Source organism: Peromyscus leucopus, chromosome 6 (assembly GCF_004664715.2).
Source record: "Peromyscus leucopus breed LL Stock chromosome 6, UCI_PerLeu_2.1, whole genome shotgun sequence".
Lineage (NCBI taxonomy): Eukaryota > Metazoa > Chordata > Mammalia > Rodentia > Cricetidae > Peromyscus > Peromyscus leucopus.
The window spans coordinates 116997800-117024253 of NC_051068.1; the positions used below are offsets into that span (position 1 = coordinate 116997800).

Genomic DNA, 26454 nt, shown 5'->3' on the forward strand with positions numbered 1-26454 from the left:
AGTCGCAGCCAGAGGGAGGGGAACATCAGCGCCCAGCCCCCTGTGTCCCTTTTGTTCAGTCCCGGGAATGGTGCTACCAACATTCAGGCAGATTTCCCTACCCCAATCAACCCGATCAAGACGATCTGTCATAGGCATGCCCAGGGGCTAGCCTAATCCACAGAATTCTTCTCAGGCATGTACAGATTCTGTCAGGTTGACACTAAAATCATCACAGAATTTGTCTCAAAAGAGAAGGTGGGGCCAGCAAGATGATTCAAAGGTAAAAGCATTGGCCTCCAAGCCTGACTGGCATCCCATCCCCAGAACCCACATGGTGGATGGAGAGAACCAATACCCACAGGTTGTCCTCTGACTTCTACACATGAACTAACTATATCATGTCACACACACACACACACACACACACACACACACACACGCTCACTGAAACATTGCCCTCTGGCTCCCACATGCATGGGCACATACATGTAATATGGAGCCATAGACAAATATGCACACACAAACACACATACACAAAAAAAAAAAAAAGAAAAAAAGCTTGAAAACCCTTGTTTCTGGTATTCATTGCTAAGCCATTGGTGTAAATGTCAGCTCAAGCAGAACTGCAAGCAGTGTGGGCACTAAGACACATTGGCCGCCTGTGCCCAACAGTCCTTCATATCTTAGAATCAGCCAGAAATCAGCTTCAGAGCCACCTCCTCTTCTACACAGATCCTCAGTGATTATGGAGACTCTGTGAATGTCTCCCCAAAGTTGTTAGGATGGATCCCTCGTTTCACAGCTCTATTGATGCCATTGGTTCTAGGTCCCAGGACCAACTGAGAAGTTTTGAAACTGCCACTTCCACTTAAAAGGTTAAGTATGGTTAGCACATGACCCAGAAATTCTACTCTTAAGTCTGTACCCAAAAGAAATGAAAGCACATGCTCACCCAGCTTCATGCATGTGTTCATAATAGTCATTCCTAGTAGCCAAAATATGCAGAATCAATCCAAATGTTCACAGAGGGATACAAATATCCATGCATGGAATACTGATTCCTGTCATAGTTTAAGCTGTGGCCTCCTCATCATGGTGCCGATGTTTTGTGTGTCCTGTTCCATCAATTACCTTCCTAAGCCCTGAGCTCACTTCTGGCCCCTTCTACTCAACAGTCTGCGAGACTGTCAGAGTACAGTCGGGAATCTGTTAAGGACCTAGGGCTCCTTTCCCAGGCAGTCTTAAGTTGTTCATTTTCTCTTTTAGGAAGTTGGACAACCACATGATAACTTTCCTGGATTTGTTATTCCTAGATCCTGCCTAGACAATACACCTGAATACATTACACATTTTTGCCTTGTTCCAGGACCTGCTCAAGCTGCCTTGTCTCTCTGAATAATTGTGTCCTGACAGTCAGTGTACCACTAGTGATTTAGAGCAGCGGTCTTGTTATGAGAGATGAGTAGAAATCCCGATTCTGCTACCTGCTAGGAGAACGTCCTTAAGCAAATCACGTTTTCTAAGCCTCGGCTTTCTTACCTACTGAGCGAAGATAAGAAGTCTACTAGAGGCACAGTTATCAGGATAAAATTGTGGAAGTTCATCCATTTTCACAGTCTGGCACCCTCTGGGCCTCCTTCCTAAGTGAGGAACCACCTCTGGAGATGTGTCCTCACCCAGTCTCCATGCTGGGACAGGGGAATTTCCCCACACGTTGTTTTGCCATTAACACCCAGACAGATCTATGTATCTCAAAGCTAGTCACGTTCATCTTCTATTTACAAGAGATTTCTAGTTCACAATCACCTGGAATTAAATGTGTTGTTCAACACAGTATCTTATATCCAACAGGAAGTTTGGGATAAATCATTAAGTAGTTAAGACTCCACTGGTAAAATCCCTCCACTCAGCTTAAAGCTTTGCTTTTAAGATGTTGCTTGTCTCACATCTTCTCAGCTGTAAATGTTTTATTCTTCCCTCCCCTGCATTCCTATAAAGACTCCCTTTATTGATCACTATTAATTGTTCCAAGATTATACAGCTAATTATGTAGTAAGTTGGACAGCATCTCCCCAAAATTCACACCAACTAGGACATGATCTTCTTTGAAAATACATTCATGTGTTGTGTCCCTTAACAATGAGGAAACGTTCTGAGAAACTTGTTAACAATTTCCTCACTGTCCCAGCATCATGCCTGTGTTTGCAGCATCTAAACTGCATCCTCAGTACATGGATCAGGTCTCTCGTGCTCCAGAGTAGGCCATGGGTACACGTATAAGTTGAGATGGAAATGCAGGTTCATGTTAGTGGTTGGGAAGAGGAACTGATCACAAAGAATGGCCAGGCATGTTTGCTTGAGGCAATTATAGTCTGGCCCTGTGATTCAGCGAAAAAGAAGAAATGAGTTTCCCAATGGAAGAATGAGAATGCATTAGAAATTGAGGGCTGAGAACTGCAGGCCGTGATCATGCATAAGGCTGAAGTTGGAGGATGGCTCGAATCCAGTTCAACACTTGCCTGAACAATATAGACCTTATTGCAAAGGAAGAAAAAAGGAAAATTGCTTGGCAATTTTCCACGACCAAAAGTGATGATGGAGAGTGTTCACCATGGCGAACACGCTGTGCCTGGGTAGATGGAGAATAGAAGTTTCTCTCTTCCATCCTTCTGCAGTCTGTTCTCTTTTGATAGCTACAGTGAGCCTTTCAAAACAAACTCCAATCGCCTCGCCCCTTCTCTTCCAGGTGTTCTCTGCTCTCTCACTGCCCGCACCTAGCCCCAACCTCTACCTCCTGGGGTTTACATTCCAGCAGTAGCTGCCCAGCTTGTCTCCCCTCCTAGAACAGTGAAAGCGATCCTCAAATCATAGATTGCATCTGTCACTCCTCTGCTCTGAAGCCTCCGTGGCTTCCCTTCTGACTCAGAGTAAACCTGAATGACTCAGAGCAAAGTCAGATTAAACTCTGACCGTGGCACACCAGAGTTCATCGCCCCATCACACAGAGCCTGTTTATTGGTGGAGCTGCCACTCCTAGAGCTCTTGCTCCATCTGTCTGCAGGGCTCCTCCCTCACTTCCTGCAGGTGGGAAATGTATCCCTTCCCTCCGTGAGGTCTTCCTCACCACCCTTCCTATTTCCCTTCTTTATTCTCCCTCTTAGCATTTCTGAGCTTCTAACACATTAAATACCTTACACAAAAAACTTTCCAAAGGTTCACCTTTTCTACCCAAAACATACACATGCTATAATATAAATTTCATGAGGAAACAGATTTTATTTTTGTTTTTCTGCTTGTTGGAGACAGGGTGCGCCTATGTAGCACAGGTTGGCCCAGTAAGTTACTAAGTAGCCAGATTGACCTTGAACTTGGCCAATCTGATCTTGGCCTCCCAACTGCAGACCCCTATGTCCAATATTTTGATCTTAAGACAGGATAATATCATCTACAGAGTTCAAACACAAAAACCACATATTCAAGATGTAAAAAAAAATTGTAAAAAAGAAAAAATTCATAATGTTTTAAGTAAGTTTATGATTTAGTCGAATTTATATAGCTATCCTGGGGCCAGATGCAGGCTACTGATTGGACAACACATCTAGCTAGTTTTTGCCACCACACCCCAGCTTAAGGAAAGGGATGTTTGATCTGTGTTATTCACCAAAACCTAGAAGAATGTCTACGGTGTAGTAGACTAGTTGGCATTCCACAAATGCTTGTTACTGGAAAGGCAAATGATCAAGCAAGCTGGGTTATACCAAGACACTGAATGACTAACTACACAGAAAGCGACTCTATTGTACTATGGTGTGAAAAAAGACGTGTAATGTAAAAGCCAAGAGTCCTGTGCTCTCATCAGAACTACAGGGGTGTGGCTCTAAGCCATTTCTGGGTCTTTTGTTTTAGGTAAAGATTTGGGTTCCCAAGTTCTCCTTTGGTCCTCTTGTCATTTGAACCTACACTGGCAGAGTCACCATACTGTCCATATCATCATTTCCGGCCTCGGACTCTATCTGGAGCTCCTCATCCACCACCTCATATGTTTTGCACATGCTGCTACAACAGATTAGAATAGCATTCTGGAAATAGCCATTTGGCCTCCAACAAAATAACTTCCCCACCACAAGATGCCTAAAACACTTGCTTAGTGAGCAAGGAGCCCTAAAAAACGAACAAGAGAGTGCAACTGTGCTCCAAGTAGCTTCCGAACCTTAAATATACTCTTAGAGGCCCTAGAAGCTTATTAAATGTTATCTCTATTGCATAGGTTAATAAGGGGAAATGTTCCTAACAAACAGTGATTTAAGAATACCCAAACATTGCTTTAGATGCTAAAATGGTGGGATTGCAGGTTTTTTTAATCTTAACACTTTTCTTGTTATTTATTTATTTGCTTGTTTGTTTGTTTTACTTTGTTGTTGTTGTTGTTTCCGTTCCAATGATCCTCTTGCTCCTGGAAGGTGCTAGGTCGTGGGTGGCAGTGGGCCCTGGACCAGGTCCTCAAACATTTCAATACTAGAGTTATATTGTGTGTGCGTGTAGACTTTGTCTATCTGTAGGCGTTTGTGTACGATCAAGCAATTGTAAAACCTGGACCAGCACAACAACAGGAAATCTTTCCGCAACATCTGGAAAAGAGAAGCCAACCGAAGCCAGCTCAGCCCACACTCCACCCAAATGAGGAGTCTGCGAGGGCGGGGAGATCCCGCTAAACTGACGCGGCCAAGGCCCCGCCCACGGAAACGACTCCTTCTTGGGAGACCAATCCGCAACCGTATGCAAATAACGAGTGGGCGTGGTTAGAGACGGCCTCCGTGGGCGAAGCCCCGCCGGAAGAAGGGACGAGGAGAACCGCGGGCTAGCACGGATTGGCTAGTCCGCGTGTGGGGCGGGGCTTGAACGTAGACCCGCCTCGCTGAGGGGTGGCGCCTGAGCCGGGCCTTGTAGCCTAGGGACGTTGAGGAGTGCGGGGAGTGGCGCCTCAGGCCTCAGGGGCGGAACCGGAAGTGGGGCGCTGAGAGCCACACCTCTGCGTTCCGGAGCGGGTCGTTCCCCGGGACCTGTGCCTGGTCCCCAAAGTCCCAGCTTGACTCCCGGAGACCGGAGCCCTCCAGCCTGGGCGGGGCGGCGCGGGCCGGAAGGACGCCATCCGGGCCTCGGCCATGGAGGCTCCTGCGCCGTCCCTAACCGAGGAGGACCTGACTGAAGTGAAGAAGGACGTGAGTAGCTCGGCCGGGCTGGGCGCAGCGGGGCCGGCGGGCGGGCGGGCGGGCGGGCGGGGGCGGAGGAAAGCGGAAACCCGGAGCCGAGCGACGAGGAACTTGAGGTCGGAAGAAGGCGAGGTCGGGGCCCCGCCGACCTGCCTGCATCCCGGGAGCTGGCTGGAGGCGACCCACCAGCGCCCTGTGAGTCCACGGAGAAGCCTGTCGGCGCCGGCTTGGGGGTGTCTTTGCCGTCCGCTTCCCGCCGCTGGCTCTCCACCCGGCTGATCCCCCACCCCACGTCACCCCCGCGGGAGCCGCTGGCCTCGGGCCGCCGGAGGTCTCTGTCCCGAGCAGACGCCGGCCGGGGCAGGTGTCCCCAGGCGATGGAGCAGATGGGTGAAACTCGTCTGTCCGGGGGGCTGCGGAAAGCTCGCCAGCTGAAAGTCAGCCTGGAATTCCCCTAGTACTGGGACGCCCACGTATTTAAATGAAGGGGGTGTGCGTGCGTCTAGCGAGACTTGGTGCCCAGGTAAACGTTGAAAATACTCAGTTATTAGCTAAATTACGCTCCTCTGCTTAGACCACGCAGAACTGCACATACACATTAATCTTTGAGAAAAATGACTTGAGGCACGACATGGTTTTCCTTTTCCTTTAGCTACGTGTTTTGCCAGAAAAAATATCAGATAAGCACCATTTAGATAATATACGTGAATTCACATTAAAAACAATAGTTGTTCTAATTTAGCACCATAGTGCTATTGAAAGTCTGCAAACTTGACAGCAGGTTGTTGAAGACGTTGGTCTGCTTCAGATCCCTTTTTCTACGATACCTTCCCCTTGTAAGGTTTATTGCACTGTACCCATAATTAAAATTAGCGTGCTCACTACCAGAAGGAAATGGTGTGACTGGGATTTGTGCTGTGGTTTCCTTGTTCAGTGGAGTTGGAAGGGCATTTACTGTGGAAAGCCTTACATTCTACTTGAGACTAGATCTTTAATAACTGCTATAGTCTTATTTAAGAAGCCAGTAAACCATGCACTTAAAGCGTGGTGGCTGTGCTCCCAGTTCTGTTTCACACAGTTTTGGAATTTTCTCACAATCCTTAAAATAACCTGTAAGGAAGAGAATTGCTTTCCATTGTATAGCTGGCAAAGCAGGACAAGACCTGCCTGCAGCTACAGAGGAGAAGAGTGCTCCAGACCTTTGTTACTGCTCCAGGTGGGTCGCTGACGTTACCCACCCCGGCAGTTCCAGCTCAGACCTGTGTCAGATGTTCTTAACTGTAGAGAAACTATGGATGAGCTTCAAGGTGTCTATAGCAACGATTGTTTCTCCGATATTTATCCTATTGTCAAAAGTGTTTATGACAAGCTTAAAAATTCATCCACATAACTTCAACTTCCTTCTTTCTAAACTCCAGACCTTTATTTCCAAGTGTTTACTAGGAATCACATTTCAGTATTGTACAAGTTATTCTTATATTTTCAAAAATTGAACTTCTCATTATTTTTCCTCCAAAACTGTTTGGTGTTCCTTCTGTATTGTCTGTCTTGATCAATGGTGGGAAGTTGTTTACACAAGGCTCTGTCATTTGCCGGGTTTGCTTTCTGTGGCTTCTGTTGCGTGTAGTCAGCTGTTGTCAAAATAACAGGAATTTGATAAGTCGTTGATAAGTCGATATGGTACAAATTGAGCACTCTTCTAAGTAGCATGGTAAGATCTTGTACCACCATCCCACTGCACCTTTCCCCGGTGCGTCACACTGTGTGTTACCTGCCTGTCAGCCCCTTAGCTGTCTTGATTGTTGGATTAGTTTTTATGGCAGAGAGCTTGGGTATGGGGTTGGTACCATGAGGTTTCAGACATCCCCTGAGGTCTTGGTACGTGTCCTCCTCATGTTAGTGGGGATCCCCTGGGACACCTGTGTCTCCAGTGCTCCTCCCCCTTTTCATCTGTGTCCTTTTTTGGTTTAATTTTGTTCATTTTAATAAATAGAGATTCCATGGTACTCTGAAGTCAATCATGTTATTTGATTTTAACAGTTAAATTAAGAACCAAGACAAAATCCTGTTTTTAAAATAGCTCAATTTCTGGAATGAAGAGAAATAGCCATACAATGATAATTTCAAAATATTGTAATGACTTTTTCATTCATCCAAAACACTGCACTCTGGAGTGTAATGTCTACAGCATTAAACATAACATTCCTGCTTCTTACCTGCTCTAAATAGATAGGTCATTAAAGCTGAAAAATACAATGAGGAAGGTGGTCTAAGTAAACTCATGAAGGACTTGTTTTTTTTTTTTTTTCTGCTGGTACAGGCTTGCTAAGGAATCAATAGGATTTTTGTTTGTTTGACTTTCAAAGATCTTTCTGCCTTTTCTGTGGCCCTAGAAGATGAGTAAAAGTGGAAAAGGCTGTGAATATATACTGAGAGATGATGATGGTTTGGATCAGGGTGAAGGCAGAAGTTCAAGGTGCATTTTAAGAGCATAATGGGACTTGGCCACAAACTGAAATTGAGGAAGAGTAGTTCTGAAGATCAGGAGATAGCTCTAAAGTAGAAATACAAGCATGATGCTGAAAAACTTGAGAACTAGCAGATGAGGTGTTTGAGACCCTGTAAAAAGAAGTTTTCAGGTGCTGTCCTGCAGTCCTAGTCATTTGGAGGCTAAGGCAGAAGGATCACAAGTTCCAGGCCAGGTGGGCCATGTAGCAGAACCCCAGAGAGGGGATGAGAGGTACAGAGAAAAGTTTCATAGACATCAAAACAAAATGGGGACAGTGTCATACTTGTTTGGCAAGGAAATTGTGTCTGGAGGAAGGAGTTAGCAGCTGTGTCCCTGCTCTGAGAAGCCAAATAAGATGACGGTGGAAAGGCTCTGTCAACAGGGGCGGTCATTGGTGACTTCAGGAAGAGCACTAAGACACAGCAGAAATGTCTGGGGATGGATTGGGAGATGAGAGAAAGAAGTAGGAATCTGGTGTTGCAAGACAGCTGGGTCTGGCTCATCCTGGATGTTAAGGTAAGGCTCTCGAGAGATGACCAGTGACCTCAGTCTTAAAAGATGAGGAGGAGCTTAAGGTATGAAAAGAGAAAATCAGACACATAACAGCGTAAAACAGTGGCAGTCCTCAATTGTAGGTGGAGCCAAAGTCCTGGGTAGAGTACTGCTGAATTAAGCTGGAGAGATAGGCCAGAACCGTACTATCAAGAATCTTGCCTACCATGATCCAATAGTCACTGGTGGTTGAACTTTTACTGTATGTAAGAGACTAGGCTGAACTCAGGAGGCAGAGGCAGGCTGATCTCTGTGAGTTCGAGGCCAGCCTGCTCTACAGAGTGAGTTCTAGGACAGCTAGGGATACACAGGGAAACCCTGTCTCCAAAAACAAAACAAGAGAGAGAGAGATATTGGACACACCATCCCAGTTAGTCTTCCTAGATGGGTTTAGTTCTTTATCCGTATTTTGTCGAGGAAGATCCTGAAGGTACAGTGGTTAAGTCATTTGTACCACCTATCAAAGTATGTTGCAGATTCAGGATTTTAACAGAAGTTTATCTCATTCCAGAGCCATGCTCTTCTTAATTATTTCTTAGATTTTTTTTAATATGGATGTTTTGACTGTGTGAATGTTTATATACCATGTTTGTCCCTGGTGTCTACAGAGGTCAGAAGACAGACCTCTGTGTCAGATCCCCTGGAACTAGAGTTGTGGATCATTGTAAGCCTCCATGTGGATGCTTGGAAGCAAACCCAGGTCCTCAGCAAGAACAAGTGCTCTTCACCACAGCCATCTTCCCAGTCCCAGGGCTCTCAACTCCTTAACTGTTGTGCTGTGGTTCAGGAATACCCAGTAAGTCATAGGCAGAACACAGTGTTGCTGTAATGTATATAACAGTTCAGAGTTCTGTTTTCTCTGAAAATTTGTAAAACTCTAGTAGATGTATGACAGAGAGAGTTGAGAAAGAGGAGGGAATTAGGAAATGTTACTTTTCTGTTAACGGTCCCTACAGGATATAAGGACCTGAGTGTCAGCAGTAGTGCTGAAGTGATGGTGATTGGCAGGAGGGAAGGAGAAGAACTGGGGTTGATTGGATTGTAGGAATTCCAAATGAGTTGAGACTAGGAAAATAATAAGGAAGATAAACTTAGTTTTCACATGTTGAAATGCCTTGAGATGTCAAAGTGGAAAACAGACAAACATTTGTGACTTGCCAGCATACATGATAAAATGACCATAGGAGAAGTTTTTCAAGTTCATCTTTTAAATACAATCTTTCACTCCACACCCACAGTGTTCAGTGTGTTCAGAATGCTTTCTGTGCTGTCATTGTTACAACTCTCTAATTGTTTCCTTTGACCCCAATTTTGGTTCTCCAGTCCTTTCTAAAAGTTTCCCTATTGCTTTTTATTTATACACATTTGATGACTCTTCCTCTGGCTTACAAGAAACATTGCTCAGCATGTTATAAAAGTCTTCCATGATCTAACTCCAGTTTGCCTTCCCAGCGTCATTCCTTACCACCTTCAGATGCATCATGTGGCTGAGCATCTTCCCACTGCACGTCTTCATGACTCAGTAAATTCCCCAGAGCCTGGAGGTAGCTGCACACCTGTGCTCTCCTTGTTCTTGATCGAAGATCTTTCTCTTTGGAGCTGTATCACACGGTCTTATCATACTGGCTTGTGTGTGCTGTGTATTCCCCAGGAGCCCTTTGTATCCAGTGTGAAAATCTCGTTCATCTTTTTATATCCATGCTAGGAACTTAGACATAAAAAGTTTGCTGTGTGGATAAATAAATGCGTGTGGGAATTCAGTAGACAAAAACCTATGAGACAACTTTCCTGCCATTATTTTCTAACCAGGCTCTACTGAAATCTTCCACTGCCTTATTAACTCATTAAAATGTGAGTCAAATTAATCACCACTATCATTGTCCCTAACAGAACCAATCACTTACTCTGTCCCATGCAATTTCTAAGCACTTTGCATATATTAATTTATTCCTCTGAACTATCACGTCACATGCAGAAACAGGCACAGGGGAGTTAAATGACTTGCCCAGGGTCATGTGTCAGATTATCATTCCCATTTGTTATGACAAACGTGGACCTGATTTAAACACTCCACAGTGTGTGCATGAGCATTAATTACATGCTACCCCACTGATGTGTGCACTTTTTTGTTTTTGTGTTTCAGTTAACACTAATGAAGACTGGAGGTAAAAACGTAACTAAAGACCAGCCTGAACTAGCTTCCCTTCATCTGGGCTTTCCTCTAGTCTCCTTGTTCTTGATTTTCTCCAGCAGGCCCTCCTATGGTCCTCTCTTTACATCCCTTTCTTCCCCTCCCACAAAGACTGACTCAGTGGGTTGTATAGCTTTCCAAACTGACCTCAAGGCGGAGACATAAGGGCCTTTCAGAGATTTGTGGGTTTTTAATGGTTTCATACTGAAGTGCTGTAATAATTAATAACAAACACTAAAAAGTTGCAAATTGTGAGACTCCACACCAAGTTGTCCTCTCTGGTACTAATTCTGAAGTTATTACTTGATAGTTACTAGAATATAAAGAAGTTTGTTTTTATTTTTAACCCTGAACTAGGTGACAATCTGCAGACTTCCTGTTTCTGCAGGCCTTCTTCCCATTACTGGGTCTTAGTTTTCAGGGGCTATGAAATATGAAAGATGGAACAGAACTGGGCAGAGTTTGTGAGGACTGTGTGGGACCCACTTGTGTCCACCTAGACATCATCTTACTTAGCATGCATTTTAAAGGCCCAGCCCTCCTGACTTTAGAACATTGCCTCATACTAGTTAAGATTCCTAACTAATGACCGGTCACCTCTGTGATTTTCCTGCGTGTTACAAAATAATGTTGAAGCATGTTTTCTTTTTTCTCTTAGGCTTTAGAAAATTTACGTGTTTACCTGTGTGAGAAAATCATAGCCGAGAGACATTTTGATCATCTACGTGCAAAAAAAATACTCAGTAGAGAAGACACGGAGGAAATTTCTTGCCGAACTTCAAGTAGAAAAAGAGCTGGAAAGTTGTTAGACTACTTACAGGAAAACCCTAAGGGACTGGACACTCTTGTAGAATCCATTCGCAGGGAGAAAACACAGAACTTCCTGATTCAGAAGATAACAGATGAAGTGCTAAAGCTACGGAATATAAAACTGGAGCATCTCAAAGGTAACTAATGCTGTACAGCAAAGAATTAACAGCACTTTTCAAAAGTCACAGGCGACCTTTTCTTTCCAAAAGCTTAAGGCTCAGAATTCTATTCAATTTACATTCTTGCCAGATATATTATCATGTTACAAAAGTGATAGAAACCCAGTTGGCTGTATTTATATTCACTTAACAGTAGTGTTTGTAGAAGTTTATTTCTAAACTATGCCATAAATGTAATCCATTCAGAAATAAACTCAGAAAACACGGTTACATTACATTTTAAGAAAAGGAGCTATGTGGCTTATGCCTGTATTCCTAAACTTAGAAAGCCAAGGCAGGAGGATTGCCAAAAGTTCAAAGCCAACCTGAGTTACATTGTGAGTTCCAGGTCAGCCTGGTATGTAGAATGAGACCTGTGTGCAGAGTTTTCCTGTCCCAACCACCTGGTCCCAAATAACTGACACAGAGGCTTAATATTACTTATAAACGCTCAGCCAATAGCTCAGGCTTATTACTAGCTAACGCTTACATTTAAATTAACCTATATTTCTATTTATGCTGTGCCACGTGGCGGTAACTTTATTAGTATGGCTTGTTCATCTCCTGCTCCCTCTGCTTCTTCCTCCAAGCATTCTCTTAGTCTGGCTCTCCTGCCTAACCTTAACCTGGCTATTGGCGAGTCAGTTTGTTTATTAAATCACAGCACCAAATCTTCACAGTCAAATGGATTATTCCACAGCAGAGACCCTGACTAACAACCTAAGAACGAGCTAAAGGTGATGAATTTTAAGTTTAGCTGAGCTTTTCTTGGTGATTTCTCCCACCAGTTGATCAAAAGCAGTAATTGGCACATGCTTATAAGACTCATGCATAAAATATATGTGACTCTAAACCTAAAACCAGTCCATTTGTGAGAGGCATGGGACCTGAGACTAGCAAGAAAGGAGCAAGTCACCTCCCATTTTACTCTCAGCCCAGGGCACTCTCTGATGGGGTGCTGTGTAGGACTGTCTGCTTAGTTGAAATCCCCAAGATGCTCCTCCCACCCCTGCCCCATTTCTCCAGAACACTGAGTTTTACTTACACACACACACACACACACACACACACACACACACACACACACGTAAGCTTGGGCTGTTACTGCGCCTGCTGTTCTTGATATTGATGATAGAGCGGTGAGTCATTTAAGGAGCTGTCCATAAGAAACTCAAATCTAGATGTCTTCCTTATGTCTCCCCTTCATGAGCTTTATAAACAATGTCTGAGTCAGGTTTGCTGGTATACACCTGGGACACATAAGCAGAAGGACTGATTTTTTTGAGGCCAACCTGGGCTACTCTCTAAGACCTTGTCTCAAAAAACCAGTGAGAGAGACATGGAGGAAGGGTTGTCTCTAATACTGAAACTATCAGCAGAAAAGATGGCATGCAAATTCGCTTTTAGACTTTGTTGGGTTTACCTCTAATTGTCAACCCAGGGGTTCCTCTGCCTGTAGACAGCTCCATTGACTGTGTGCTAAGTGCTAAGATGGTGTTTGCATTCTCCTGCTGGGGCTAATGTTCCAGTAGACCCGTAGGACATGATAGAATTCTGTGGTAGGCATAGGACAGTCGCTGTCTACCTGCAGTCCCCGCTCTGCATGGCACCTGTTCATGCCTGTTTTCTCAACCCTAACAGTAACAGCGAGTGTCTCAGGTGACCACTAAATCCTCTTCAGTTCTAACATCCTGGTACTCAAGAAGCACTAATTGCCATTGACTGGCTTGTAAGATTGGAGTATATGCCTGACTACATTTTATTTTTATCAAGTAATAATATTTTTTGCAGAATGCTAATGAATGTTTCTTAGATAAAAATGGTAGGAGGCTGAAGCAGCAAGAATTAGAGTGCTAGGTCATCCTGGGCTGCTTAACAAGTGCAGAGCTAACCTACGCTACACGGTAAAGCCCTCTCTCAACAGGGGGAAAAAAACTAGCTGTGAAAGTCACTTATGAAAAATTATAGGAGCTGCTTTTTTTTTTTTTTTTTAAGGATTTGTTTTTATATGTCTGAGCTGTTTGCCTTCATTTATGTGCCTGGTGCCTGCAGAGGCCAGAAATCAGATCCCCTGGAACTGGAGTTACAGATGGTTGTGAGCCACCATGTGGATGGTGGGAACTGACTCGGTCTTCTAGAAGGCCAACCAGTGCTCGTAACATCTGGCCATCTCTCGCCTCCTACCCCACCACCATCCTTCAGCCATTAACTAACTATGCAAGTAATCGTTGAATGTGAACAGTGGGCATTTAGTTAGCTGCTTTGAGATGGTGTCCTTAGCTTGAATATGTAAATCGGAGTGTTCTTGTTAGAAAAGCAAATGAGACTGGAGTGGATTTTGATGACAGCGTTTGTGAATTGCAGCTGAAATCCTAGTGCAGAGGAGGAGGTGGCAGGAGCCAGCCTGGGCTACAGGAGACCTGTCTCATACAACAAATTTGGGTTGTATTGTGACTAGCTCACAGTCGTTGAGAAGTTACAAGGTGGGGGGCGTCCCTTTGCTGGTTCCTCTCTCATTGCATCTGCGTGTTCTGTTGCAGGCTTTCTCATTGCATTTCTCTGTTCTGTTGCAGGCTTTCTCATTGCATTTCTCTGTTCTGTTGCAGGCCTGAAGTGCAGCAGCTGTGAGCCCTTTGCAGCTGGAGCCAACAACCTTTCCAGGTCCAACTCAGATGAGAGCAACTTCTCTGAAAAACAGAGAGCGGCGTCCACTGTCATGTACCATCCCGAGGGGGAATCCAGCACCACCCCCTTCTTCTCTACCGAGTCATCTCTGAATTTGCCAGTCCTGGAAGTTGGCAGAACTGAAAACAGCAGCTTCTCCTCAACCACCCTTCCTCGACCTGGGGACCCCGGGGCCCCCCCTTTGCCCCCAGATCTGCGCTTGGAAGGAGGATCTTGTGGAAACTCAAGTGAAATCTTTCTCCCCTTACGATCACGTGCTCTTTCACGCCAGTGACACATCACTGCCTAGTCTTTTAATAGTGATGGAAAAGTTGTAAATGATAGGATCTTTTTATAAAAACCACTCACAGTTTATAGAAAGTTCACTCATATCCGATATGTGTCTTTTAAATCACAGTGTACACTCTCTGTAAATAGGATTTGTTAGAGTAAAAGAGCACACTCTAGGGGTAGCTGGGTGTAAATCACGGGTGTACACTTTTCCATATTGTCTTTTTTTTTTAATTTTTAGATGTTTAGTATTTTTAACTCTTATGTTATAAGACTAATTTTATCAGAATACTTCTCAATTTGAGAAATCAACTCATGGGCTGAGAATACTGTTTCTCAGCACACTTATGCTACAAATTCTCAGATCATTTCCCAGTGACCTGGCAGTACATTTCAGCAGGAAGCTGTTCTGACTTGCAGTAAAGCCAGGCCGTGGACAAGCTGCCCAAACGCTAAGGAGGATCTCCCACTCCTTGGTTCTGAGAAGCCTTCGGGTTCTAAAGAAACACCTGATGGCATTGAGCCACCTGTGACCTCAGTTGGTCAAAAATCACTCTGGACTGTTCTTGCCAATTGGTGCGACTGTCTGGAATCCACAGTCTGTCTATAAAGTAACTGGCACAATTGATTTTGGAATGTGTGACAATTGTGTTTTTAATATTTTCATCAAGCAGCCACTAGCTACATCAGTTTTTATTGTATTACAAAGTTTGACTAACTTTACACATTTAAAAAATGCTGATTGTTTTCATTTAAATTATAATTTTACATATTTCCTGATACCCACCTCCTGTATATTTCTATTATTTAAAAATTAAGAAATGAAAAGTTGCTATTAACAATAAAATTTTTTTTAAGGTAGTGATGTTTCAGAGTCAAAAACTCAAAATGTCTGGTTTCCAAATGTCTGACCCTTTTTTATACTGGTTTTTAAAGTAGAAAACAGTATTTCAAAGCCAGATGTGTGTGTGTACATTCTTGGGCGCAGGAGGGTCTTGGGTGCAGGAGCGTTGTAAGTTTGAGGTTACACAGTGAGTTCAAGGTCAGCCAGAGTCCACTGTCTAGACTGTCTGCAGAAGTGGTGAGGGTGAGGGAGTGTTGGGAAGAAGAGGAGGAAGAGGGGAACATAAATTGAGAAGATGTGACTCAGTTGGATATAGTTTGTTACTAAGTTAATGGATACAGTAGTAAAAAGTTACTTTTCAGGAAAACCAGATTAACACAGTATACAAATCATACCTCCGCATTCACTTTTTTATTGCTTTTTTAAAAAGTATGCTTTTTGTACAGTTGTAGGTTTAACAGAAAAATTGAGCAAAATAATTTGTTAAATACTTCTTCCTCCCTGTTTCCCATACTTCTTTTATTGGGTTGATAACTTGTTAAAGTTGGTGAGCCAATAACATTGATACATTGTTATTAACCAAAGTCCATATTTGGGTCCTCCATTGTATAAGTTGCAAGTTTTTAGAAATATGTATTACAAATCTACCCAAAAAGTGTCATAACCAAATAGTTAATTCCACTGCTTTAAAAAAATCTTTCCTGGTGCATCTGTTCAGCCTCCCCTCATCCCAGTCCTAGCAAGCATTGACCTTTTCTAGAATGTCTATTGTTGGGGCATAAAGAACAGAGCAGTCTCGGGCTGCTTTCAGCTCTTCAGGCTTTTCAAGGTGTTCCATGAAGAGACTCATCCTTAGCATAGTACTTGAAGGGTTAGACAGGCCAGGATGGTGGTGGCAGTTATTAAGTTAGGCTAGCTCTTTGTTTTGTTTTAAATCTAGCTTTTTAGTTTTGTTTACATTTTCACTTGTTTATTAAATAACTGTGTGTAGTGTGTGTGTGTGTGTGTGTGTGTGTGTGTGTGTGTGTGTGCGCGCGTGCGCGCCTGTGTATGGAGGCCAGAGGTCAATGTCTGGTGTCTTCAGTTGCCCTCCATCTTACTTTTTGAGACAGCGACTGGCTCACCCTGGAGCTCACCGTTTGGCTAGCCTGGCAGATCCTGGCGTCCTCCTGGCTCTGTTCCCCCATGCCCTAGAGTTACAAATGTATACCACTACATCCCGCTTCTGTGTGGTGCTGGGAACCCACACTGGGTGATCGGATGTGTGCAGCGGGCACGTCACTGACCAAGCCATCTCACCAGCCCCTGCTAATCAACTCTTTGAGTCCTTATTTGTAGTGCTAGAGATTTCTATCTCCTGTCCAAGAGACTCTGCCATCCCAGCATCTTGATGCTGCTTTCGAGTTTTCTGGAAATTCTGTTGTTTTACTTATCCATTTTGCTCTCATTCCTGGTTGGTTGGTTTTTGAGACAGAATTTCGCAGTAACCTGTGGTGGCCTGGGATGTCTGATCCTCAGGCATTCACTGTCATCTCCCCAGGGCTGAGATTCCAAATACGCACCTCCACACCAGAACTGAGGATGATTTGGGGGACGCCAGCACTCTGTACTTTGAGAACATTTTTGTCTCTGTCAGTCTAGGTACTTGGATGGAACTTATTTTGGAAACACTTAGACCTATTTTCTCATAAATTATAACCCAATAATATCCATTGATGTAGTCCGTGGACAGCCACCAAAATAAATACTAGGAATATAAACATGAACAAGGCAGTCTAGCCCCTTCCATCATCAAACTCACTGCATTGTCCCATAGAATTCAGAAGTTAAGAATCAGCCTGGAGAGATGGCTCAGAGGTTAAAAGCACTGGCTGCTCTTCCACAGGTCCTGAGTTCAGAGGTCCTGAGTTCAATTCCCATCAACCACATGATGGCTCACAACCATCTGTAATGAGAATTGGTGCCCTCTTCTGTATACATAATAAATAAATAAATCTTTAAAAAAAAAAAAAGTTAAGAATCATACAGAAGGCCGGGCGGTGGTGGCTCACGCCTTTAATCCCAGCACTCGGGAGGCAGAGCCAGGTGGATCTCTGAGTTCGAGCCAGCGTGGTCTACAAAGCGAGATCCAGGAAAGGCTCGAAAAACCAAAATAAATAAATAAAGCTGGCTGGTGTTGGTGCACGCCTTTAATCCCAGCACTCGGGAGGCAGAGGCAGGCGGATCTCTGTGAGTTTGAGACCAGCCTGGGCTACCAAGTGAGTCCCAGGAAAGGCGCAAAGCTACACAGAGAAACCCTGTCTAAAAAAAAGGAAAAAAAAAAAAAAAAATCATTCAGAATGGCAAGTTGTTAATGAATGTGTCGACTTTGACCAGGGATCCTTAACTGGGATCTAAATAGATACAATGATACCAACTTCATTAGGAGAGGGGGTAAAATTACCACACTGGCCTCTAGCTTGTGGCAATCTTCCTGCCCTATCCTCCCAAGGGCTGGGGTGAGAAGTGTGCGATCCCACTCCTCCATGCTTGTTCTTACTGTCGTTTTGTTTTGAGACAGTGTCTCCTACATAGTACTAAGCTGGCAAGGAGCCCCTTGTGTACACCTCTCTGGCCCTCAAATTTGCAGCAGCCCACCCGCCTCAACCTGGGATCATAGGCATGCCTCACTATGCCTGGCCTTTCTGTGCCATAATTACCAGCCGAGAGTTTGGCTGTGGCCACTGGTACAGATCCTAGGGTTCTCTGGGGAAAAGCAAAAGTAACCTTGCTCGGGATTGTGGGATCCCCGCCTCCAGCCTCTTTCCCTCCGCCCAGGAGTAGGTGCGCAGCACCGCCGCTAGGGGACGCAAATGCATCACTTGCCGGTCCAGCGACGGGGCGGGGCCAGTCGCAGCTTCCGGCTTCCGGCCGAGAGGGTGGTCGGCCGCAGCCGTCATGGCAGCTGAGGAGAAGGACCCCCTGAGCTACTTCGCGGCTTACGGGAGCAGCAGCTCCGACTCGTCGGGCGAGGAGAACAGCGAGCCGGAAGACGGGGGTCGCAAGGAGGCGGCGCCGGCTCCGACGACGGGCGGCCGCGGGAAGCCGGCGGAGAAGCGGCTGCCGGGCCCCGAGGAGCTGTTCCGCAGCGTGACCCGGCCGGCCTTCCTCTACAACCCGCTCAACAAGCAGATCGACTGGGAGCGGCACGTGGTGAAGGCGCCCGAGGAGGTGAGGTCCCCGGCCCCGCGGCCGCCCCGGGGCCCCGCGACCGCCCCCCACACACGCACGCACGCCGCGGGGGGCCGCGCGTCCCCACGGCCCCGGGACCCCGGGGGGTGTCAGCCCGGGCCCGCCCCTCCGCGCTCGGGGCCCCCAGCCGGGCGACGACTAACGGTGGTGACTCCCCGCCCCCCGCTGCAGCTTCTCCCCGAGACCCCTTCCCTTTGACGCCGAAGTGCCTGCGCTGCTGCCGCCAAGACAGTGTCTGCCGCAGCCGCCTGAGGGGTCAGCCTGGCCGTAGTATCTGAGACTGGATCCTTCTTTGGTAACTAAAAGTTATTAGCTTTATCTATCCAGGGAACCCTGTGACTTTTCACTGAACAGTATTGTGATGTTGATAGAAGGAGAAGAAAAAAAAAAAAGGGTGTCTTTTAAGCCTAAAGGATTTAAAAAAAAAAAAAAAAAAAAAGCCAGCCGGAAAGATGAGCAGTCGGCAGGGAGGTGCATGCGCGCTCGTATCCATCGCGGGGACCTCGGTTCGTCACAGGGCCTCTTCATGTGCTTACTTAACAGCCTCCAAAGGAATTCAAAGTCTGGAAGTCCAACTATGTGCCACCCCCAGAGACCTACACTACTGAGAAGAAGCCGCCGCCGCCGGAGCTGGACATGGCAATAAAATGGTCGAACATCTATGAGGACAATGGTGATGATGCCCCACAGAATGCTAAGAAAGCCCGGCTTCTGCCGGAAGGGGAGGAGACCGTGGAATCGGGTAAGAGTGCTGTCAAGATTGCAGCCCATGGTGCTTCTTTAAGGAGTGCGCACTCAGGGAGCAAAATTGAGACCCTGGTGGATTGATTGGAAGACCTGACTTTGGATACTAACAAGAAGTCGTTTCCATCTTTCGGGGTTTTTGTTTTATGTTGTGTGAGACAAGGGCTGTGTAACCTGGATGTTCTCTGAGGCCAGCCTGTCTTTGCCTCTCAGTGGTAAGATGAAAGGTATGGGCCACCACTCCCAGCTTCTGCTCTGCTAAGATCTAAGAATGTGTCCTGCCTGAAAGTAGTCTCGGAAGTCTCCAGGGTACATGCTTGTAGGGTGCCTTATTAGAGCGGCGGGTGTTAATTCACGGGTGACGGGAACTGCAGCTGGGACATGCTGCAGGCTTCATTTCTACTAAGACAGTTGTGCGGTAGAGCTGAAATGAGGACGTCAGAATGTAATCAGCTGTGCATGGGACAGCCATAGTCTGGTTTGATTTTCTTGCCTTTGTTGGTAATCTCATAATTTCACCTCTTTCTTGGACTACCACAGTAATCTCTGCCTGCAAACTCTTACCCCTGCTTCTCTGTGTCTCAAGCTTCTAAAATTTATATCTGACTGTGTAACTGGCTTGCCCCAAAACCTCCACCAACAGAAGAGAGCTGGCACTTTCTTTGTGACCCACCCAGTCCCCCTCACCACCATCCTTTTGAAGGGCTCCATTCCAGCATTTGAAGATGTTGAAATTTAGAACTGAGTGGAGCACACTTTCATATGGGTTCCTGGCTTTAATGTACTTTTCACCTTAGTCTAGACTGAACGTTTTAAACTCTGGGCTGATAAAGCCATTCATCTTACAAAATCCAACATGCAAACAGTTTCTAGTACACTCTTGATAGTAATTCTTCTCCTTTACCTGGGATGTGCCAGTGCTGCTAATTCATCATAGTTGTGTGTGGTTATTTCTTCATATGCTCTCTCCCTTACGAAATCCCGGATCTGGTCCTCTGTGTGGGTCCATAGTTAGTAGCACATTGTGACTGAATGACTGTAGAGTTGAGCTCAGCATTTTAGACCATTAAAGGCCATTTGCCTTTTTAGTTAAACAGATTTCTGATCTTCCACTACAAGGACCAGCGTTACAGAGAGACATTTAATAGATGGGTTCCTGCTGTAGCTGAGGATGACCTTGAACTCCCTCCTGCCTTCATCTAGCGAGGACTGTGGGCATATACTATGTCAAGGTTTTTATTGAAGATCTTAAACAAAGTGTGAATTTTAATACCTCTTATGTATGGCACTTTGATTAAAAAGTATTTTTGAATAAGGAATCCTTATGTAGTCTTATAAAATCAGAACAGGGAAATACAGAATGAGAGCTTATAACTTGTCCAAGGTCGGAGTAAATGTTTCATACACGTTTCCTAATTTAATATTGACAGCCTGACACAAGAGTGACCCATAGTTCATTATCACTGTCTTGTAGATGAGGAAACAGTCTGACGTGAGAGAATTTGCCTGAGTTCACACCATTGGGAACTGAGAAAATAGGACTTCAAATTCAACCTTGAGATAGCATCTGTGCCTTATTAAGCTAAGGTTTGGTCACATCGTGTTTTCACAGTTTAAGAAGTAATCATTCTTCTCAAGGGACCAGAGTTGATAATCCAGGTTGCAGTAGTCTAGCGTTCTTACATCTCTGGACCTTTATGATAAAGGCCAGGAATTATAGTCAAGTAAGCAAGGATTATCTTTTTTCTAACTTTTGGCTTCAATTACCAGAAATTCAAATAATGGCAAATAACGCCCACATTTCCATAGCTAATTCTGTTCTTTTGATCAGAAAATGAATGTCAGCAATTGAAAAGACACAAAGACCAAACGTTTTTCTGGGTTAAAGCTGGAACATATGACTCAGTGGTTGTTCTGAGACTGAGGAAATAGCACAGTCATAAAGTGCTTTCCTCATAGGCATGAGGACCCAGGATCCTGAGTGCTGGAATCAAAGGCGTGGGCCAACAACGGCTGACAAATCTTAAATTGTTAATTTGGATTTAAGCATTGGTTATTGAATCTAACTCTTGTAATAAATGCCTCCACCTGTTTAGAGATTGGGTCTGAAACTCAGCATGTAGCCATGACCATGAACTTCTGATCCTCCTGCCTCTACCTCCCAAAATGAGATTAAAAGTGTGTGCCACCCTGCATGAACATTATGTGCATGCTAGGTGAGCATTCTACCAACTTAGCCACATCCCCAGCCACTAGTTTCCTTTTGAGAAGTGACTTTTTGTCATTGCAGGCTGCCATGCTAATTTGTCTGTCATTTTCTTTTTGTATGTGTGTCAGAGGGCAACCCTGGGTGTCAGCCTTGTCTTCTGCCTTGTTTGAGACTTTCTGCTATGTATGTATATATGCATGCGTGCATACTATGTCTAGCTGGCCTTTGAGCTGGGCATTCTCTGTCCCTCCCACATTGCCATGGGAGCACTGAGGTTAGATAGATGTCTTAACTGGTCAGGCTTTTTTGCAGAGACTACAGGGATTCAAATTCATGTCCAGAACCACTTCCCCAGCCCCTGACAACATTGTTTACCTATAGCTTGTCATTAATGAAGCGTGTATTGGAAAGTCTGCCCACTTAATTATATTTTAAATTCATCATTGAGTTACCTTGCTTTTATATGGCTATCCTATATATTCTTCCTTTGTTCTTCTTTGCCACTGATTTCCAGAATTTAGAGGATCTGAGAAAGTTTAGATCCAGCCTTGCCTCTCACTGTTTTCCAGGGCTGCTTGATTAGTGACCATGAAATACAGAGAAATAAAACTTAGATTTTCATAGCGTTATTAACAAATAATTGTAAAGCCAGCTAATGGAGCAAGTGATTTTTATTTAACTTTTGTTTTAATTGTAAAAGTTCACAGGTTAAGTTAATGTTGTGTACCTTGGGTGATTCAAGTTGTGTAATAGGAAAATTATATTTCACACCAGTGTGTCTGTGCTGTTAGGGTTAGTTTTTTAAAAACAAAAAAGCAGAAAGCTATTTCTGTGCTGGTTTTTAAGGCAGTACCTTATTTTGACGCTAGGGGACAGGAGCTCTCCTGCTCTGATCACTCATGGGAACTCCTTTTTCCAATTGTAGTAGTAAGTGGTTTCAGTGTTTATCAGTAGATTTACCTGTTTTAAGTGACAGGATAAAAGCAGAAATGTCCCTTTTTAATGTGTGTTAATAGTGTGGCTTGATAGTAGTCTTCAAAAAAATGCTTTTAACTTTTATATTACTATTTCTGAAAATAATTTCAAGGTAAATTTGATAATTAAACTCCAGCTAAAAACCATAGTTTGTTTGCTTGAAGTGGGTATGGTGGCTTCACACCAATTTTCCCTACACTCAGGAAGCAGGAGGTTCAGGCATTTGGACCCAGCCCGGATTACAGATTTTTGTCACATGATTTGTGATTTGACCTTGGCAGTTTCCCTTTTTTTTTTTTTTTTTTTTTGTTGTTGTTGTTGTTGTTGTTTTTTGTTTTTTGAGACAGGGTTTCTTTGTGTAGCTTTGCACCTTTCCTGGAACTCACTCTGTAGCCCAGGCTGGCCTCGAACTCACAGAGATCCGCCTGCCTCTGCTCCCGAGTGCTGGGATTAAAGGCGTGTGCCACCACCACCCGGCAGTTTCCCTAATTTTTTTAATGTGAAGATCTTAAGGCATCAAAATATTTTATATGTCACCATACTATACCTTTTGGACTTTAGGTATGCTGTTGATCAAGAAAATAAAGTTCCTCCAGGCATGGAGTCTTGTGTCTGTAATCTTAATACCTGGAAGGCTTGAGGTTAGGAGAATTATGAAATCAGGCAAGTCTAGGCTCCGTAGAAAGAAAGGGAGGGGAGGGGAGAGAAAGCAGAGTAAAGTCAAGGCTAAGGGTGGTCAGTATAGCGTGGTTGTCTGGAAGGCATAAGGCTATGGGATTTGGTCCCTGGTACCATGGAAGTAAGGCAGTCAGAAGCTGTGTGTATCTATACGGAATTCTTCTGGAGTGGGGCCACCGATGAGGCAGGATGTTGCTATGTATAGCTGGCTGGCCTCAAACTCCTAGCAGTCCTCCTGTCTCAGAACTCAGAGTACTAGGACTGTAGGCCTACCACCACCACACCTGGCTGGAGTTCTTTGCATCACACATTTGCTTAGGGAGATATGAATTAGCAGCTAGTCTGTGCCAGCCTGTGTACATTGAACCACATAATTGAATTTTTTACAAATAGAGTGAAAAGGTCCACTTTTTCAGGCATGACATTTTTATTCATGGAAATTTTCTGTAGCCATAGACAATAGCAGTGGGGGAGCGGGCACTGTTTATTGTAAGGTTCTGTAGTCTTCCTCATCCAGATTTTCCTTAATGTGAAGGTGGAGCCTGCTTACCCTGTTGCTTTTAAGATGTTCTGACTGTCTAGGAAGGAATGGTCCAGAATTTGAACAGATACCTGTGAGATTCTCTGACCCTTCACTTGTGCTTTTAACGTCAGAACATACGGTGGGTTGATCATAAGACTGGGAGAGGAAATCGGAGAGGAAAAGTACAGCTGCTGGCCACTTAGTGAGGCTAACAGGTGATGCATGTTCTGTAGAAGGAAACTGCTCCATTCTCACGAAGTGTGGTGTGTGTCTAAATGATGCAGTATGTGCACTGGGAAGTTTGGGACCGACCAGCTGTTTCAGAAGAAGCTGGTTTTTGTGAAGTAAGAGAAATTAAGCCGGCCAGGCGGTGGTGGTGCACGCCTTTAATGCCAGCACTCGGGAGGCAGAGGCAGGCGGATCTCTGTGAGTTGGAGGCCAACCTGGGCTACCAAGTGAGCTCCAGGAAAGGCGCAAAGCTACGCAGAGAAACCCTGTCTCAAAAAACCAAAAAAAAAAAAAAAAAGATAAATTAAGCCACATTAACATGTCCCTAAGAAGTTAATTTACAAGTGTTGTATTGCTGTAATTTAAAAAAATGCTTGTTTCCATATGTAGTTTAATATCAGGGTTCTAAGAATTAGTATTTAGTTTTTATTGGTAAGCTTTCAAACAGCTGATGAGCTTTTGGTATAAAGCTAATAAATGAGTGTTCTGTGTTGATTTTTTAAAGACTCACTAATGACACTCTCTTCTTCCTACTTGAAGATGATGACAGAGATGAGCGTGCATCTAAAGCTCGAAGAGTGGAGCCAGAAGCAGCCAAGAAGAAGAAGTAGAGGGGCAGTGGCGAGAACACTGGGCTACAGAGCTCCTGAGATGTGTCGTTGGCTGGAGTGTTTGCTCTTGTGGTTCTCATGACAGACATCTCCATGAGAGTATTTATGTTAATGAACTAACAAGTATTGCCTCAAGACTTTCCACTGTAGAACTGAGGTTTTTATTTAAAACCTGTGTGTATTTACAACTCTAATGGTGACCTGTGATTGTGAACTGACAGTACTTGGAAGCATTCTGGCTATCACAGAATTGGTGACAGGCTTTGAGAGTTTTGTCACATGGACATGCCAATGTTCTTTGGACCTTTTATAAAGGAATCTATTTTTAAAGTAAATATATTGTAATGTACTGTGAACTTGTGGGTGCTCTTCATTAGTGTCTGTACAGTGTAAATAGATGATCATGGAAATAAAATTACTTCCGTCAACATTGCTATTATTGTATGCCACTAACAAGTGTTTGTAACAAGCAGCCTGTTTGCCCTGTGACCTTTTAATTCACGGTAGGGATTAGCATGTAGGGAGAGCCTCCCATGTTTAGGTGCCTTGTGCATACTTCTCTCCAATGGTCCTGTAAAGTAGATATTAGTATCCTATTTTGTAATGAAGACAGCTAGAAGAACTGGACAGGGCTACACAGCCAGTGAGTGGAGACTAGCAGATTCACTCAGGACTCTGACTCCAGAGTCAGATTAAACTACCTGACCTCTCAGCAGACTTCAGGCATTTTCCAAGAACATTATCTCTTCCACATACACTTCTGTTGTTAGGGGCGGTCTTTTCCTGCCCTGGTTATCAGCTGCACTTAACATACCATACATGCCTTATAGTGTGATTATTTTTTCATCTCCTCATTAAATATGCTGAAGATAGGCTCTTCTATGAAAGATTACCAGATTCAGCAAAGAAGAGCATGTCCAGTTAAATTTGAGTCTGAGTATATGTGATATAAGACACATTAAAAATTCATCTGAAATTCCAATTTAACTGAGCACCTTGTTTATTTTGTGGGCTGGGGGTGAAGCCCAAGTCTTGTCCATGCTAGGTAAATGCTTTGGCGGCTGCTGCGCTGCATGCTTTCTTTGGCCAGCTCCTGTCAATGCTCTGTGTACAGCAAGCAGTGCAAAACGAATCTCTAGTCTGTCTCCTTCCTAGGCCCTTTATTCCCTGGGTCCTCCTCCAGCTTCGCTAGACTAGCATACTCCATTCTGTTTGCCTCAGTCTTGTATATCCAGCTCTATCTATCTCCACTTGTCTCAAAGGCCCCACATGCTTTGTCAAAAACCACCTCCCACATTTCGGTTTCTGCCCCATGCTGTACCATCTCATAGGTCTGGTGGAAACATCCTCCCATTTCTATGATATTCTCACACAGCTCTTCATCCAGCTGCAAGAGATGGTTTACAGTTCCCAGATGTGCTGTTCAGATGCATCTTTATGTTCTGCTTTATACCCTTTGCTTGGTCTGGCTCTTCTCCGGAGACCCAGGCGACTTTCCCAGAGTTCAAGTGTTCCCTCCTTTGTGTTCTTGGATTCATTTCTATCTGCCCACTACCTCACTCCTCAATACCAAGTTACTAGCCAAAACACACCAGATCCTGACTGTGGGCCAGGCTTTGTGCTGTGTTCTTCACGAGATGCACAAACATGTTTAACCTGGTAAGAGGGATTATGACTACTTCCCAAGGGAAAAAAATGCGGTACAGAGACTAATTTACATGGGTGGAGGAGATAGCCCAGTGGGTTTAGTAAACTGTAAACTTGACAACCCAGGGTTCAATCCCTAAAACCCACAAGAACCAGTTCCCACAATTGTCCTCCAGTCTACATTCACATGTGCACCTCTCCCCATAGTTTTTTTTTTTTTTTTTATGTTTAAAAGGGGGGGCAGTCACATCAACATTTAAATCTTTTAAAGATTTAAAAATAAAAAGCAAAAAGCAGTTTATTCAAGGGAGACTCGGGCAGTGCGGCTCCAGGGCCAGAGCACTCACTACACTGAGAAGTGAATGCCAGAAGTCACCTGTAACTAGTTAATTCATGT

General features: G+C 44.4%; 2 protein-coding genes across 3 annotated transcripts; both read left to right on the plus strand.

Annotated features, from left to right (window-relative positions):
* Nucleotides 1-4942: 4942 nt before the first annotated feature.
* Bcl10 (BCL10 immune signaling adaptor) lies at nucleotides 4943-14597 on the plus strand. 2 transcript variants are annotated; one of them, XM_028876885.2, is made up of 3 exons: nucleotides 4943-5201; nucleotides 11103-11391; nucleotides 14019-14597. In XM_028876885.2, exons 1-3 carry the CDS (start codon nucleotides 5145-5147, stop codon nucleotides 14369-14371), a joined length of 699 nt encoding a protein of 232 aa, XP_028732718.1. In that variant the 5' UTR covers nucleotides 4943-5144; the 3' UTR covers nucleotides 14372-14597. The 2 variants fall into 2 exon arrangements, with proteins under 2 accessions (XP_028732718.1, XP_028732719.1); XM_028876886.2 differs by lacking the exon at nucleotides 4943-5201 and adding an exon at nucleotides 5298-5715.
* Nucleotides 14598-17894: 3297 nt separating this feature from the next.
* C6H1orf52 (chromosome 6 C1orf52 homolog) lies at nucleotides 17895-25392 on the plus strand. Its single transcript, XM_028876884.2, has 3 exons — nucleotides 17895-18421; nucleotides 18986-19184; nucleotides 24340-25392. The coding sequence occupies exons 1-3, from the start codon at nucleotides 18149-18151 to the stop codon at nucleotides 24408-24410; spliced, it is 543 nt and encodes a 180-aa protein (XP_028732717.1). The 5' UTR covers nucleotides 17895-18148; the 3' UTR covers nucleotides 24411-25392.
* Nucleotides 25393-26454: the final 1062 nt, after the last annotated feature.